At 35.9% G+C, this 16,930-nt stretch overlaps 1 protein-coding gene across 7 annotated transcripts in view; it reads left to right on the top strand.

Annotated features, from left to right (window-relative positions):
• Positions 1 to 16,930, top strand: part of COL19A1 (collagen type XIX alpha 1 chain) — a 189,124-nt gene that overhangs the window by 5,468 nt on the left and 166,726 nt on the right. For all 7 annotated transcript variants that reach the window (XM_064650213.1, XM_064650211.1, XM_064650212.1 and 4 more), the window contains exons 3-4: positions 5,429 to 5,503; positions 5,988 to 6,087. In XM_064650213.1, the coding sequence (XP_064506283.1) occupies positions 5,429 to 5,503; positions 5,988 to 6,087 (175 nt within the window). The remainder of the gene's footprint in view (positions 1 to 5,428; positions 5,504 to 5,987; positions 6,088 to 16,930) is intronic.

Here is a 16,930-nt window from a genome sequence, read left to right as displayed (position 1 = left end):
AATCTGTTCAGCTTTTTTGGTTTTAATGTTTTCAGTATGGCTAGATACTTCTCAAAATCAAGATAATGACTCTACAGTACCTCTCATATATTTGTATTTCTGATATTCCCATCCACCCTGACCTTGAATATTTCCAGGGATGGAGCATTTACCACCTCTCTGGGCAACCTATTCTAGTGTTTCACCACCCTTCTCATGAAGTCTAGTCTAAGGCTAACCTCTTTTAGTTTAAAACTATTACCCTTTATCCTGTCACAACAGGATAACCCTTATAGAAAGTCTGTCCCCATCTTTCTTACAAGTACCCTTTAAGTACTGAAAGGCTGCAGTAAGGTCACCCTGGAGCCTTCTCTTCTCAAGGCTGAATGACCCCAACTTTCTTGGCCTGTCTTCACAGGAGAGGTGCTCCAGCCCTCTGATCATTTCTGTGGCCTTTGCATCTGCTCCAGCAGGTCCATGTCGCTCTTATGGTGGGGCCACAGAACTGAATGCAGTCCTCCAGGTGGGAGGGTCTCATGAGAGCTGAGGGGCAGAATCCTCTCCTTCGACCTGCTGGCCATGCTTCTTTTGATGCAGCCCAGAATACAATTGGCTTTCTTGACTATGAGCACACACTGTCAGTTCATCTTCAGCTTTTCATTCACAAGTATTCGCAAAGCCTCCCTGTCATGACTGCTCTCAATTGCTTCATCCCACAGCCTGTTTTGATACTGGGCATTGCCCTGACCCATTGTGCAGCACCTTGCACTTGACCTTGTTGAACCTCCTGAGATTCCCAAGGGCCCACTTGTTGAGCTTCTCCAAGTCCCTCTGGATGACATCCTGTCCTTCAGGTGTGTCAACTGCACCACTCAGCTTGGTGTAATCTGCAAACTTGACGAGCATGCACTGGATCCCACTATGTCATTGATGAAGACATTAAATAACACTAGTCCCAATACAGACCCCTGAGGGATACCATTTGTTACTGATGTCCATCTGGACATTGAGCAGTTGACCACTATCCTCTGAATGTGACTGTCCAACCAGTTCTTCATCCACCAAGCAGTCCACTAATCAAATCCCTATCTCTCCAACTTAGAGATGTTGTAGGGACTATGTCAAAGGCCCTGCAGAAGTCCAGATAACATCCATAGCTCTTCCCTTGTCCACAGATGTAGTCACTCTATTGTAGAAAGCCACTAGGTTGGTCATGAAGACTAGCCCTTGATGAAGCCATGCTGCCTGTCTCAAATAATATGAAGTCCTGTTTTTCACTACCTACTCTTCCTTATGGGAGAATAGAGTTTCCCAGGGTCTAGTATGAGTATCCTAACCCTTGAACTCCATTAGTTGGGATTTCTTAATTCTGTCTGCCAAAGCTGTTTGTTACTTTCATAACCATATAAATAGTCACCAGACTTAAGTTGACTTCTTTATCATGTCTCCATCATGCTTTTTCCCACCCTTGTCTTAATAAACACATATGTTGTAATGTAACATGATCTAGTTTACAGAGTAAAAAAGGAGTAAAAAAAAAAATTCACATCTCATTTCCTGGTGCCTCTATACTTGAGGCTACAGGTATGTAGGATTTCTGAATTCTTGACCTTATTTGAAAGCAGGTCAGCTGAGTCTGCTTAACTTTAGTACAAATACCTTTGGGGTGGACTCATTGGATGTTGTTGCTGATATTTGCATATGTGTTGCAAACTCTGAAGATGATCTCTATGTCTGTATATTTATGAAGCTTTGTCCAGTAAGTGTGAGACAAATCTTGGCTAATATGTGTTTGTGTCTGAAGCTTGAGTCGACATAGGATGATGGGATATTAGGGCTTTGCTGTTTGGCCACATTCATTAGGCTGGTCATGCTTACTGATGGAAACTTCAGTGCCCTTGCAATGTGCATTTCAGTGGTGTTAGATGGCAGCTGAAAACTTCAGCTGAACATAAAATTTAATTGTAAAGTAGCATGTAGGTACTTGCAAAGTGAATCTAGCCATTACAGGTTACATTTGATCTGGAAAAGCCAAGAGTGCTTATTGGAAGTTACGGTTCATAATCAGGAAGTGCACACAAGAGATGTCTTTAAGAGAGACTGAAGCATGCTCCAGAGTTCCTCTGTCCTCGTTTGCTTGGAATGGAAAGCTGAGCGTAGTGCTTAGATGGAAGTTGCAGTGTCCTTCAACAGGTGTCCTGATTATTCCAGGAATTAGGAATATGTCATTGCATGTTGCAGCAGATATGTTTAGATGCAATGCCCTTTTTTTTTGTTTTTCATAATTCGGTTAGAAAACAAACAAAAAATTCTTACTATTGTTTTACTGGAAAGACAGAAGATCAGTGGTCTGTGATGTATCTGCTTGGTCCGCATAAATACATATTTTCAAAATGATGAGGTTGATTTTATATTAATAGACTCATATGTAGAACTCATTGATTTATAAATATCAAGGTCTAATTTGTCTTATGGATAGGTGAACTCGTTAATTTATAGATACGTTACCTTGACCTTTGATATCACTGTTTTAATATGAAATTTTTAGTTCAGTCCACACAGATGCAGTTTTACCATGTGCAGAGTAATCTAGTGTATAAATGTAAGCTCGTTCTTTTTACTATTTCATTAATTTTATAATAATGTATTCTAACAGGGCAGATAGGTTCATGGTTTCCATATCTGGATTAGCAGTAAGGGTTTGCCTGTTTCTTTTCCTTTCCTGAGTATCTTCACATAGACATTCTCATTCAGCTACCCACAGGCTGAATGGGAAAACTGTCTGGTTTGTCTTAGGCTAAAGAAAATTTAAGGACCTTCCAGCAGTACTAAAAATTGTGGAAGAGGTTAACTGTACAAGCTGTAACTTTGAAAGAATTTTCATCAATCTATAGCAATGAAAGTCGTCAGTCTTGGTATGGAGAGGGTTTGGTCTTATTTGAGAGTTTTGCCTTAGCTCTCTGGTAAAAAGAACAGCATTGGACTAAAGGAGTACATCAACAGTATGAGATAGAAGATTCATGGTAACCCTTTCAGTTCTTTGGGGGATGTGGAATATAACCAAATATCTAACACTCAAATGGCCTGTCTATGCTGTGACTGTTATGCCACTGATAAAAATAGGTCCACAGTCTGTGGCATGTGAGGAATCATTGCTATTATCTGAAGAACACAAAAATTAAGACTTGAGTCTATATTTGGACTTGGAAGAAAGTGGCTGTGGGGAATAAGCTAAAAATTCCTAGTCTTTCACACTAAATCCTCATGTAAGTCAATGCTGAAAAAAAACAAAGCACACTTGTGTCCCAGGTTCTCTAGAGATTACTACACCAGTTTAGGGTAAAATCAGCAGTAAGTAATATCTGTCTGCTCTTATTTTAAGTACTGTCAAGAATTTAACCAAAAAGGGAATTTGCCCTGTAGTCTTTATCTATATATTGAAAAAAAACGTGGTTAGAAAACATGTAGATATAAGAAAAATTTCTGTCAATGTATGTCTGATGTGCTATTGTGGCTTCAGTTAAAAATGGCTTCCTTTACACCAACATATTTGTTAGAGCTATACTTACATAAATCTACCATAACTGCGTTCCTTGTTTTAGAGTGGCAGTATATAGAAGTCTGTAGTTTAATAATCTTTATATCTGGTTGACGATTGAGGTTTGTAGACTAAAGGGTATCTAAGGTGAACCTGTTTCTGTCCCATACTGTGTGTATATATCAAATGGTGTATTGAAATTGCTATGTTACTATGTAAATCCAGTGAATGCTTTTCACACTACATAAAATTCCCTGCAAACTAAGAATGGTGAAAGATTTAATTTCAGAGATTTCAACATGAATATTCATTACAATTCTGCATCCTTTATAGGGAAAGGGAATTTATGTTTTTTAATTCATATGCTTTATCTAATTCATCATGAAACTATATCTATCAGTATAAGAAAAATCATGTATATACCTGTATTTATGTATCTATTTGAAGGAAAGAAAGAATTTATTCCCTAGAAGTAAACTAATTTATCTGTGATGTTATTTGTAATTGTAGATTGTTACTTGTAATTGTAATTGTGGCTGTGAAGGACATGGAACTTAATGAATCTTACCAAAAAAAAAGTGTCACCCGGTTCGTTCTTTAAACAATGACATAGCTTTCATTAACCATATAATCGGGAGGTGTCCTTATGTCTGTATTATATAACCTAGTTTCACTTTTACTAGTTATTTCCAATTAGCTCTTCTTAATGCTGACCAAATAATGAAATATATTTAATAGCACTCAAGAGTTTTGAAGGATACTATGCTTTCTGCATAACTACAGAATGAATGACAAATATCATGCTTTAAGATTACAAATACAGCTATTTTGAATGCCAGTGGTTGTCTGGATGCTGTTATGAAACACTTAAATATAGATAATTTTCAGGTTAATGGTAGGGCACTCCTTACTCTTTTCATTGAACTGACACTTGAGAAAGCCTCTCGACCTTCGCTGTTCAGCAACTGCAGATATACCTTGGACATCTTTTTAGTTTCATTAGCTCACAGAGCTCTGTGCTTGATAAGCTCATAGGCCAAATATCATCGCTCATTTGCTGGTTTTATTAGGATTTAGCAGGGCTCTTTGCAAAACTTGTTGAAGAGCGAGCCCTATTTATTACCTATGCACCTATGACATTTTTCTGTATTTGCTTCTTAAAAGTGGGCATTCCTATGTGTCTGTTAAAAAAAGTAAAGAACTAAGATATTGTATATTAATAATACAGTTTTCAATCTAAGCGTTCCATTAGATTTAACCTCAGTTTACCATGTTCCACAATTTAGAATATTCTACTTGTTTACCAAAATACTTTGGTTCAGATTTACTCCCCTACTTAATTTTCAACCATTTTTTTGTAAATATAAGTATTGTTGGCATTGTTTGTTACAGGATATGATTATAGCTTTGTTAATCCACATTTTGAAATTACCTACTGTTCCCTGTATTAACAATAGATTATTTTCATAGTAGTCAAGCATCTATGCTTTATTTTTTCATATTAATTAATAGGGGAAAAATATTTTCTAACAATATAGTCAGAAATTCAAAAAGAACTTAGAACAGATGTTATTGCTTTATAGAGTGTTGTAGATGGAAACGGTGTGGTAACAGTTTAGTGTTTTTCTTCTGGTTGTATAGTTCATATGAACTTTAACCAGAAGCAGCTGAATTAAAATGAGGTAAAACTTGTATCTGCTCATATTCTTGTAAGTGTAGTATAGAATCTGAAATATCATTGCTCCTATTTAGGTGTTGTAATTTGTTTTATAGCTGCTTTTCATATCCTAAAGAAACAAAAAGAAACATTCCTGTTAATATTAATATCACTATCATGATAGTTTTTTACGATTAATTTTATTTTGATAGCATTTTATGATGTGTTCTGTTTTAAACTGTGTTCTCTTGCAGGTGCTGTGTGTCCTTTAATGAAAACAGCTGTCCGTCATCTCAAACAAATCAGCAGAGACAGTCGTGGTGTTTCAGGTAAATGACTGAGCTAGTGTCTATATTAATTGGCTAGTAGTGGATGTAATCATAGTCTGATTGAAACTGGCTTTAAAATTGAAAAGACAGGACAGAATGCCACCCCCAAGCTCCAAAAGCTGCTGCCGTTGTTAGGAAAGTGGGATTAAAATCAGAATGTGTTGTTCTTGGGAAGTATTGCTTCAAGTTCGGCAACCACGCTGATTTCCATAGTTTTTCCCAATGATCCCGCATTCTTATCAGTTCAGATGATAAAAGGAAATAACAAATGCATTTCTCAGGTAGCAAAGTCATCTATCAAGTGAATTTTGCACGAATAGTTTTTTTAAAATGAATATTGAAATTTTTTCTGTCTTCAAGTATTGATTTTCAAAATAGCTTGTCAGTCTGTATTCCAGAAAGTCACCAAGCATGCTAAGAGTCAGTATTTACTTCTGGTTTTTAAATCCCATTAAATTTTATCATATTGTGTCATATTTTATAGGATTTGATCTGGCAGAAAGCTTTTCTTTGAGGCAAACACCTTGTGGAGGGGAAAAGATCTGTTTTAAACTGGGAAGTGCACCTCTCATTAGAGATACAAGGTAAGTAAGATACTACTTTAATCCTTAGTGATAGAGTTCAGACCCAATGCTACTAATTAACTGAATTAACTAATTAACTGAATTAACTAATTAACTGAATTAACTAATTAACTGAATTAACTAATTAACCGAATAACTTAGCAGTGTATTCAAAGGACACAACAGAAAGCAGTATATCTTGTTTTCAGGCATTTTGATCTGTAGCAGTTTTTTTTTTTCTGTGGGAAGCATTTTGATTTTGGTGTGTTTTTCTTTTGGAATCTGGAAGTATCTAGGTAGTAAGTTAATTGTGAATATCACTTTCTCAAATCATGATTTTGATACTGAAAACTCTATTGTTAATACATAAATATTTATAAAACAAAGGAAACAAATAACTTTCATGGTATGACAAGAAGTATTATGCTAATCTTCCCTCAGTGAAGTTGGCTGTCCTCTCTCTCATTACCGCTGGCAGGATTAAAAAGACTGTCACCATTTCTTTGAATGTTATTTTTTTTTCCTGGAATTGACATATTGCTTTTGAGCAGCAACAGGATGGTGGGTATTCATTGTAGAGGAGAAAGTAGGCAATATCCTATTCTGACATAGGGTGGGATGAAAGGCAGAGACTGCATAAAAAATCAAAAGGAAGGTGAAAGAGAGTAAGGCATAATGGGACTGAATGGGTTTAAGTTTGCTCATGGACAAGGAAATGCCAAGAAGCAGTTAGGAATGCAGTTTCAGGTTCCCTGTACTCAGTGGAGCTCATCTCAGAGCTTCTTGGTTGTGTTGTGCTCTGAGTCATGGGACTGTGGTTTCTGTACAGCGTGTTCCTGTGATGATGAGGGAAGCAACTATATTCCCATGTCTTCAGGTTGGGTATTTTCTGTTGCAAGAGGTCTGGCTCCAGCTTGCCTAGTTAAAAAATACACCTGGCTCTCGGGTTTCCCCTTTGCTTGGATCCTGGGCATGGCAAAGATGGACTGTGGGTAGCATGAGGCCAGGAAGGAGGAGGAAGAGAGGAATTGGAGGCACCCAGACACAAAACAAAATGATCTTTGGGAGAGGAGCATGATGAAAGAAAGAGAAGCTAAATATCCTAAATTACTAGATAGATTCCAAGTTTTTCTGACTTACTAGGTACTGTAAGTGCTAAATGGTTATGCTTTTGTAGTTTTGCAAAGTTAAACTAATCATTGTCTTTTTTAAATACCATGGATATTAGCTATTAAAGAAAAAATTACTAGATAAAATTCCTTGACATAGGGAGTGCTCTTCTTTTATTAGGACCTTACCAATATTATCCATATTGCCTTTAGAAGAGGAGCAGGAGAAATTAGGTACCACCCATAAAATCTTTACTAAAAATGTAAGTTTGTTAGTAAGAAAAATTTCTTTTGAAAACCCATTCTTAATTTTTCAGATTTTTACATTTTTTCAATAAATGAGATTTTGAGGGAAACATGAGGCTACATAGAAAATCAAGGCAATAACAAAAACTGTGGAACAGTTTTCCTTTATGAATAAGAAGCTAAGTAGTGCTAAGAAATGCGTGTTGCAAGCTGACTTTATTTTGAAACAGTAAGCAAATCAGTGGCAAAAATGGAGCAGACAGGAGCTATAAATTACAAAAGGGTGGATTATTTAAAATTCATATTACTTTGAGGTAAAATTAATGATTTGAAGTATTGATTTCTAAGAATTTCTAAGTGTTTTTGGAAGTAGTCTGAGAGGTGATGTTGAGGATAAAAAAATGTAAGATTTTTTTCCCAACTTCTATTAGTAGGCCTGAATACTAATGTCTGTGTTTTCTTTTCCTCTTTTAAAAGCAGTTTATTAGTGAAGGTAATGAAAATGGGGAATTCACACCATGGCTGATAGCTGTGACATTACGAATGTTAACTCTTAGGGAAGTTAATACTTTGCTGAGTATTAAGTTAATACTTGAGAAAGTTGCAATTTTTTTTTTAAATTTTTTTTAAAACTTCATGGAAGAGGAGAGAAATCTTAAGTTCTTTCTTCATGTATTTTATCTCTTCTCTTTATCTCTTTCCTGTATTTTATCAGCTTTTTGAAAGGAGTCAAAAATTGCTAGTTTTTCTTCATTGTCAGTGTAACGGGCAGGGGCTAAAGAATTTCGGTGAAGGGTGAACCTGGATGGCAGGTGGTTTGGCTTCAATTGTCTCGGTTCTCCTGTTCCTCTCCTTCCCTGTTGTTGTCTTCCATGTGTCCTCATTAAGGAAAAGCTAAAGGGAAAATCTTTCCCGTTTCCCCTAAAAATATGCATATCTAATGGATAAAAAGTTTAGGTGGATGAGGCAACTGAGATGATTATTAATAAAATAAGCATATCCATGCTAATGTATAGATATAGTCAGACTGAAAATTAATATCTCATTATTGATGAGAATAAGGTCCAAGATAAGATTTTCAGTCCACTTGTTGTCGAATTAAGTAGTGCCTCTTACATATATCTTCCTGAACAGTAGAAGGGTTCAAAGTATTTTCAATAACATTCAAGCACTGAAAAATTTCCATTAAATCCTAACACTTCATGGCAATAGTCTCGCTCATGCTTTTTTAACCTTTCTTCACGGAAATGCATGTAATTAAAAGTAAATTCTATTCCTAATTAATGCAGTTTGTTAAATATATAATGACTTTCTGTTGTTGCGGTTACACTGTGGTTCCAGACATCGCGTGTTATTAGACGCACACAAGTTTTCAGGATCATTCTCCCTCAGAAAATATTTTAGTAGACGTGGTGAGCAGTAAGAAGCAGAACAGTGTTTGTTATCCATCCTGCAGGAAATTGAGAGTATCTGATTAAGCTGACTAGCAAGTATCAAGTAACTTGGCACATCTCCTCTTGCATTTCATTCGTTCAGTCGTAGTGTGGGTAATAGAAAGCTATGCTGTGCCATTTTTCTTCTGTGATGCCATTTTGGTTTTTTTCAATGGACCTGGAATAGTGTTGCACCTATTTATATGTTGTAAATAATTTACAATGCTCTGTCAGCTTGGGAAATTGATTACATTTATTTATGCTGGATTTTAGTTATAGGTCTTTGTCTCTTTCTGTGATAGAGTTCTGTACATATTTTGTTTTGTGATAGGAGATGGATAGCTTTTATTATGTTCCATGTAATTTACTGTTAAATATTAATGTAAATCCAGTAATATTTTCTGGATTAAAGTGTGATTTTAAAAGTAAAATACTGTGACTTAATTATTGCAGTGCTTACGTGAACTTTAATAGAAGTTCTCCCTGAGGAAAGTAGTGTAACTGAGCCTTTGAATCATAAAGAAATTCACAGGAAAATACTGTTATGCAGACAGTCTAATTATATAGTCATAATCACACCATAGAATCATAGAATAATCATAATTGTATAATGTTTTACTTTTATTTCAACAAATAAATTGTAGAGTCATATTTTTTTCTCCACAGTTTAACATGTACTGTCTATGTAGTATATTCCAGTGTGGTATAGATTTTTCTGACAAAAGCAGCACAGGGCTCTGTGCTGATAGCAGCTCCATTAGGTCTGCCAGCAGTATTCAGTACTTCTGGACATGAAGCCTTTTAAGCTCATCTTTGTTATTCACTTGCCTTAGAGTAGATAGCACTATGAAGAATTAATTTCACTGTCTTTCCCTGGAGATGCATGAGATGTCAGCTGTTCCTCATTCTCACTTTTCTGGGTGGCTGGTGGGCCAGTTTTTTCCTCTTCTGAAAGCGCCAATAAAGGAGGTAATAAGTTGATTTCATCTGAGGTTCTGAAGTTTTGGAAATGGATGTTAATGATTAGCAAATCTTCATGGCACTGTCACAGCTTTCTTATTTTGTAGTTTGTTTGGCTTGACAAACCATATTAATTTACTGAGGAGATTATCATAGCTGGCTGTTAAATGATCTGAGTTACAGCACTTGGGATCACTCTCACGACTCTTTTAGGAATTCTTCCCTTTCATTCTAAGATACTACAAAAGAGCTTGGATTTTGACTGTATTTGGACTACTGAGCTCCACTAGCAATGTTGTCACTCACTGCTGCCAGAAGAGCTGTGGTCTGGCCCATATTTCAGGGAAAGTGTTTCACCTCTTTGTGATGTCTAGTTACTGGAGGCAGAAATACTGTTCCCACTTGTCTCAGTAAATTCCAGGCTGGAGGATTCTTTCTGCTAAGAACAGAAATTCATGATGAAAGAATATTTATGTGGGGGTTTCTGTTCATTTTTAGTGCTAACCTTTTTAATCGCAAAAAAATGTGGAGGGAATTCCATTTTGTAAAGCACAGCTGGCATGAAGTGAGGCAGTTTCTGTGCTCACTGTTAGAAGCCTTTCATGATTAGCAGTATGCTTTCCCAATGGCACCTATCTCTAGGTGGCTTTGCAACTATTTACTTTGCTGTATGTTCTCTGGCTGTATCTGCTGAGACCTCCCTCTTCACCAAACTAAAAAACCAAGTTCCTTTCATATGACTTCAGCTGTCAGTGAAGGTCCTCATGGGCACAATTTTTTATTAATTTTGCACATGGCATGTGTTTTGGGCAGCAGAGTCAGGTTTAACAGTCTTCTTGAAAAATATTTTTTAAGATATATTTTTCTTAAATATAGTATAGAATAGATAGATGTGAAAATCGCCAGTTTCCAAAAGATTTCATCAAAAACTTTTAAAACATTGGCTGAACATGGCAATGGGTTGTTACCCCTATTTGGAGGCAGTAGTTGAAATTATTCAAACCAGCTTTTATCTGTGCTTACACAAAGTCTTGCTAGCCTTTGCTCTCTTAAAATATTAGATGGTTATGTAAGAAACCACCTTTCCTTTACTGTCTCATGTATTTATTTAAGATCTTTTGAGCAGTTGGAGCCAACACTGCCAAGACTGAAATGTCTGGTATTTTGGTTGCAGGGTATTTTCAAGAAAAGGGCCTTGTTTTTGGAATTTGCTTCCTGAGTGTGGGAGCCTGAATGTAGTAAAAATCTTGATTGTTTTTTTTCAGGTCTTTCACATCAGTGGATCAGAAGCTGTAGTGATTTAGTCTTTTTTTCCAATTCTTTTTGAAAGGTACTGAAATAGTGTACTTTGTGTTTATTTCCAGAAACTTGAAAACTTACTGTATTTTATAAATTGAAAAGAAGGACAATACAGTGATTACTGTTGAAAGAACAATACCAATTATTTAATTTCATAACTAAGGAGAAAACTGTGGCCTCTTACCATGAAAAATGACAGAACAATGCTTTTAAAGAATAAACACATGTGAATGTTTTTGTGCATATTTGGGCTTATTTCTACCTCATAATTTCAAAAGAAATATGCTAAGTTCTTTTCATAAGATTCAAAATTAAGGTATTAATGGATTATAGTTTCTATATTGAGCTTGAATCATCCTATAATTTAATATGCAATTTACTGCGCAGAAATAATTGGGAAAGCAAAGGTAAAGACAGACAGGTGGCAGGGGGAAGAGTACGTGTGCAAAAAAGTCTGGTATTTACATTAAAAGCAGGCTGTGAGGGAACAGAGAGTTAGAAAATCTATTTTAATTATGCCACTGACTGTAACAAATTGGAATTCTTTGATCTGTAGTGTGTTCCCCCAACAGTGCAGTGCTTAGTGAGGCAGTGTTGTACCAGTTGAATTGGTAAGACAGTGTTGGATGAAGCAGATTGTTTCTTTTCCTTTTTTCCCCAGTGATGATGTTCTTGTTGTAAAGCACTTGCAGATAAAGGGAAGGGGCTTTTGGGAGATGTGTATTTTAAGGACACTTGTACACAACAAGAGTGTGGAGGAGACCAGCAGTGTTTCTGTGGATACCCATGTGCCTCATAGTTCAAGATGAAACTTAAGGCAGCATTAAGCAAATCACAGAAGCACCAAAAGAAAAAATAGTAAAGGCAGTTTACTTTTCTAACATAAAGAACTTTCCTTAATTTGGAAAACATGTATTTCATTGTTATTTTTGTCGTTCTGCCTTTGTTTTAAGGGAGAAGTCTGTCCAGTCTGAATTATTATTTGGAAGAAAATAAAATTAGGAGCTCGCTTTCACAGCACTCGGCTCCAGCTCTCAGCCTCATCTCACTTTCTCCACATAAGCATCAGCCTCTGTGGTCAGTGAGGCTGGTGGCTGATCCCTGTGGCTGTGTGATCTCCAGCAATCACAGCTGATAAGGAGCAAGATAGCGCTGCCAGGGCTGGGACCAGCCTGACCTTAGCTTAAACAAACCCTGAAATTGTACCTTCAGTTTTTAATGGTTTAACCTGCCCTGTGGAAAACATTTCCAGTGTTCTGATTAAAACAACGGCATCTGCAGTATCTAAGCAATTTCACTTCTGCTATATATTCCTGTAGGGAATTCCTTTCTATTTTTATCTGATATGGATGCCAAAACTATTTTTCAGTTTTCTTATTGGATAAGATAACAAAATCTAAAACATATACTGGCATAGATATTGAAGTTGGTAGACAAAGTTATTGTGTTATTAGATTTCTAGATTCAGCAGAAGCGATTTACCTGGATACTTCTCAATGACCTTTGAAAAAAAACTGGACACAAATTCTGCCATAGGTTGTTCAATATACCAGCTGAAGAGAGCCTTAAGTAATTCTAGCCTTTGGGGAACTTTCAGGAAAGTTTACATGTCTCTTACTCCCTGCCAAACATGCTGACTTCTAAAATCTTTGCAATGTTGTCTTGGTTTATCTTGGCCACTTTTTTTGAAGCAAAAGTCTCTTAAAAGTGAGTACAAGGAGGACACAGATATAAGTCCATATGAGATCTATGTTTGATAGTCTTAGAACAAAAGTACAGTTGCAAAATCAGTACAGTTGAAGATGCTTGGAAAACCAGAATAGCTATGGATATATACAGCCATGATATATGCAACTAGAATTCAATGATATGTACTGGGCATAATGCATGCAGCTGAGGATAGACTGTAGCCCTATTATCTTGCAGGATAAAGTTAGAGACTGAAAGATCATTTATCAGTTTTGCTGATTGAGCTGAGAGAATTCAAGTGTCTTTATAAAATGCATATAATTTCTCTAGCTGAAGCAATGGTGCCATGTGCTTCAAAAGTCATTTATCAGCAGACTGTGAAAAAAATCCCAAACAACCCTGTAATAAATCATGTCTTTCTTTTTCTGGCTTTTGTGATTTAACACTCTGTGAAAGCTAGTTTGCTTTAGCTATGCTGTCAGGCATTTCTCCTCTTAACTAAAGTTGTACCTACAAAAAGATTGTTTGTGCTGATACATCTGTGTTTATACTGGAGCTTTGTTGTTTAAACATGTCATAGAGATATCGTACCCTTCCTCCACCTTGCCTCTGAGTTTTTATATTTTATGTCTAAAAATAGTTCATGATCTGTCTCACAGTGAAACCGTCTGGTGTTTTTTCTTCATTACACTGATTTTCATTTATTTTCAGTTGGGTCTGAGAGATTTTTGGCCTCTAGCATTTCTATGTGAGTCACTCTGCAGTTTTTATCATCATGCTGTGAAATATTTTTTACTTAACGGTGATAAAGTGACAAATTTTTAAAAATACTTCTTTAGTTTTGCTGGAACAGACCATGCTATGGGTTTTTCTCTTGGAGGTCTGTATGTCAACTTGAGTGCAGTCATAACTGTATACAGTTTGCTGATTGCAGTCTTGTCTGTCTCAAGTCAATATTTTTTATGCCACAAACTCATTTATAAACTTGGAGTGATGAAATAAACTTCAGCTTGTAGAATGATCTGTAATCTCTAGAAACAAGTCTTGATGTACAGCTATTGGTGTATTAACAGAACCATGTGTAAGAGATAATGTTATTTTTGGATTTAGTCAGTGTGACTAGTTGCAGTATCTTAGAATTCTATTTTGAAATAATAAATCCTAAAAATACTCTGGGATTGGGCATGACAATACAGGCCTCGAATAACTTGTTGATAGTTCCTAATATGGCATTATGCTTTTAATGTTCACGCGAAAATGAATGTATCTTTTATTTTGGGGATTAGACAGCTAATTATTAATACACCTGTAGTAGTAATGTTAATGTTAAAGTCCTTGATGAACTTCAATTCACCTTTTTTACTCAGTTTTCTTTGTGAACTCTGATGAGAGTTCTGCTTAGAAAATTTTTTTCACTGAAATGTTTGTAAAGCACTAGAACAGACTGCTCAAGGGTGTGGTGGAATCACCATCCCTGGAAGTTTGCAAAGAAATTATGGATATAGCACTTGAGGACGTGTTTTATTGGTGAACATGGTGCTGGTGCTGGGTTGATGGTTGGACTTGATGATCTTAAAGGTCTTTTCCAGTCTTAATAATTCTGTGAACGTTTAGTAAGAAATGTGCATGCTCATAATGTATGGTGAACAGTGTTGATTTACTCGAATACTTTTGAATGCATATTTTGCTTTAGACCACTTCTGAGAAGTAACAATACAGACAGCATCATCAAGGTGCTGTAACTCCATGCACACTTTTTTCCCCCTCTTATTGGATCTGTCTCTTAAGCAAGTGGTTCAGAATTCTAGATGACTGCCAGTTTAAATTAATCTATGAAATTGAACAAAAAGTATAATAGTATTCACCAGGAGCATATACAATAACAGGAACTGGTTGCCAAGACTTGGAGAGAAGAAGTGCCCTTTTAGCTCCAATTCTTGCACTCAGGACCCTTTATGGTGGATGCACTTGCCTTGTAGTATAGTACATACAATTGCAGCATTAAATTATCTCTCTTGCTTAGGACTGATATTTAGCAGCAACTTGTACAGAATGAGTAGATAATGCTCATTCATTTTATAGATAAAAGTGGTATTTGGAAACAAGGAGTTTTGGGAACTGAGTCTTCTATTGCAGTAGTTTGGGTTTTTTTTGGTTTGGGTTTTTTTTGTTGTTTGTGGGTTTTTTTGTTGTTGTTTTGGATTGGGGGGGTTTGTTGTTTGGTTTTTTTTGTTTGGTTTTGTTTTGGGTTTTTTTGTTTGATTTTTTGTGGGGGTTTTTTGTTTGTTTTGTTTGCTTTTTTGAGGTTTTTTTGGTTGTTGTTTTTTTTTTCAATATCTCCTGTGAAATTAAGTCACTGAGAATTGAGAATGTTTAACATATGATATTATATTATATTCCTTGCTGAACTGTGGACAATATGTGATAAAGACAGTAACTTGCAAGAATAATCATATGGACAGAGGCACTGGAAGAAAATGTGCTACAACAGGACCAAACATAAAAGCTAAATTGTAACAGTAGTTTAGTAATGAAACTGTATGAGATGACTTGAATGTCTGAAAAGGAAATGCTGTCAGATATGTGTTAACTCAAAAAGACTTTGAAATGATTTCTTATTTTGACAGGTTACTTTCCTTTCCACACGACTTTCTTTAAATTTAGAAAGTGATAAATAATTGTATTACTGTTAGTATGTGGAGACAGATATGTTATGCTACCAGGAAATTACATAAGCTTAAGATTGTGAAAGTGTTAGGAGCACTAAAAAAACACTTTGTGATTCAAGATAGCTGATATGATTTCATGGAAAGGAAAGTCACGACTCATTAACTGATTAAGAGTTCTTGAAAGATCAAAGTTATAACACAGCCTTGCTTCTCTTAAAAATGAGTTAGCACTACTCATATGAACTCATATTGTGCCTAAGAGTACATTTTTTACAGCATCCTAATTTTTGTAATCAGAATTAACATATCATCTTAAACAGCTCATGTTGGATTGATTTTGTTCTCATACACAAGTAAATGTGTACTCCTATCCAACTGGCTCTAGATGGTCCTGCCTGAGCAGAGGGATTGGATCAGATGACCTCCAGAGGTTCCTTCCAGCTTCAACCATTCTGGGACTCTACGATTCTATTATAGACTATACTGTTAACAGATTTTCTTCCTTAAGAATATAGTTTCCATGATGTAGGGTCTTAATTCCACTGTCAACCATATAATTTATAGGGTAAGAGCGAATTCATAGAATGGTGAGGGAACTAAGTATTTCCTTTTTAAAACTTCCAAAATATTTTTTCTCATCTCATTGCATGCTTATATGTTACAATTTTATGTAATGCAAAATATTGGTGACAATAGTGGTATTTTCTTTACTGTCATAACTTTTCCACATTTTATCTACTAGTCGGACATGCAGTAAGAAATACGATGTTCTTAGAACTTTTGTCAGCAGTACAGGTTTCAGTCTCATCCTTACTGTTGAAAAAGAATATAATTCATTCTAGTTGTGTTACTTTTGTATGGAATTTACATAGATTATTTAAGCTCAAATTAAGTTATAGCTGATGCATTGTTTTAATGCAGTTTTTCTAATGTGGAATTTTCACTGTTTTGAAGAAAATTTGTGAATTCCTAGCTTCCTTGTTTGGATGTAAGGCATCAGGCCTGCTTCCCCAGTCTGAGAAAGACTCCCGGTCATGTTCAGTGTTCCTTCAGGTTGGAGTTGGGGTGTTCTTTTGATGTGAAGCTTAGCAAAAATCTAAGTAAAATGTTCATTGACTTATCACTGCTTGAAGTCTCCTTTCAACACGTCTGTCTTGGCTTTAATGCAAGACCCCAACTCTCTTAACATGCTTTTTTTCATTTCTCTCCTAACACTTTAAGGGGGATACCTGGACGTTTCCCAGCTGGGTCTGATGGTAACAGGGTTAGCAAGTCTCAGGTCTTTGGCCCATCCTGTTAAATATAGTTATGACTCAGCAGATAGCAATGCAATGTTGGTATTTTTGAACTTGATTTATTTTTAACTTCATTTAATCTGTAACTTACCAAAAATCTCATTATTACAGAAACTGTGAGAGTCAAAGACTAAGCTGTATGCATCTTTTTTTTTAACTTGACT

Source organism: Pseudopipra pipra, chromosome 3 (assembly GCF_036250125.1).
Source record: "Pseudopipra pipra isolate bDixPip1 chromosome 3, bDixPip1.hap1, whole genome shotgun sequence".
Taxonomy (NCBI): Eukaryota; Metazoa; Chordata; class Aves; order Passeriformes; family Pipridae; genus Pseudopipra; species Pseudopipra pipra.
Note: the sequence above shows the minus strand (reverse complement) of the source record. Positions and strands in the feature narration are given on the sequence as shown.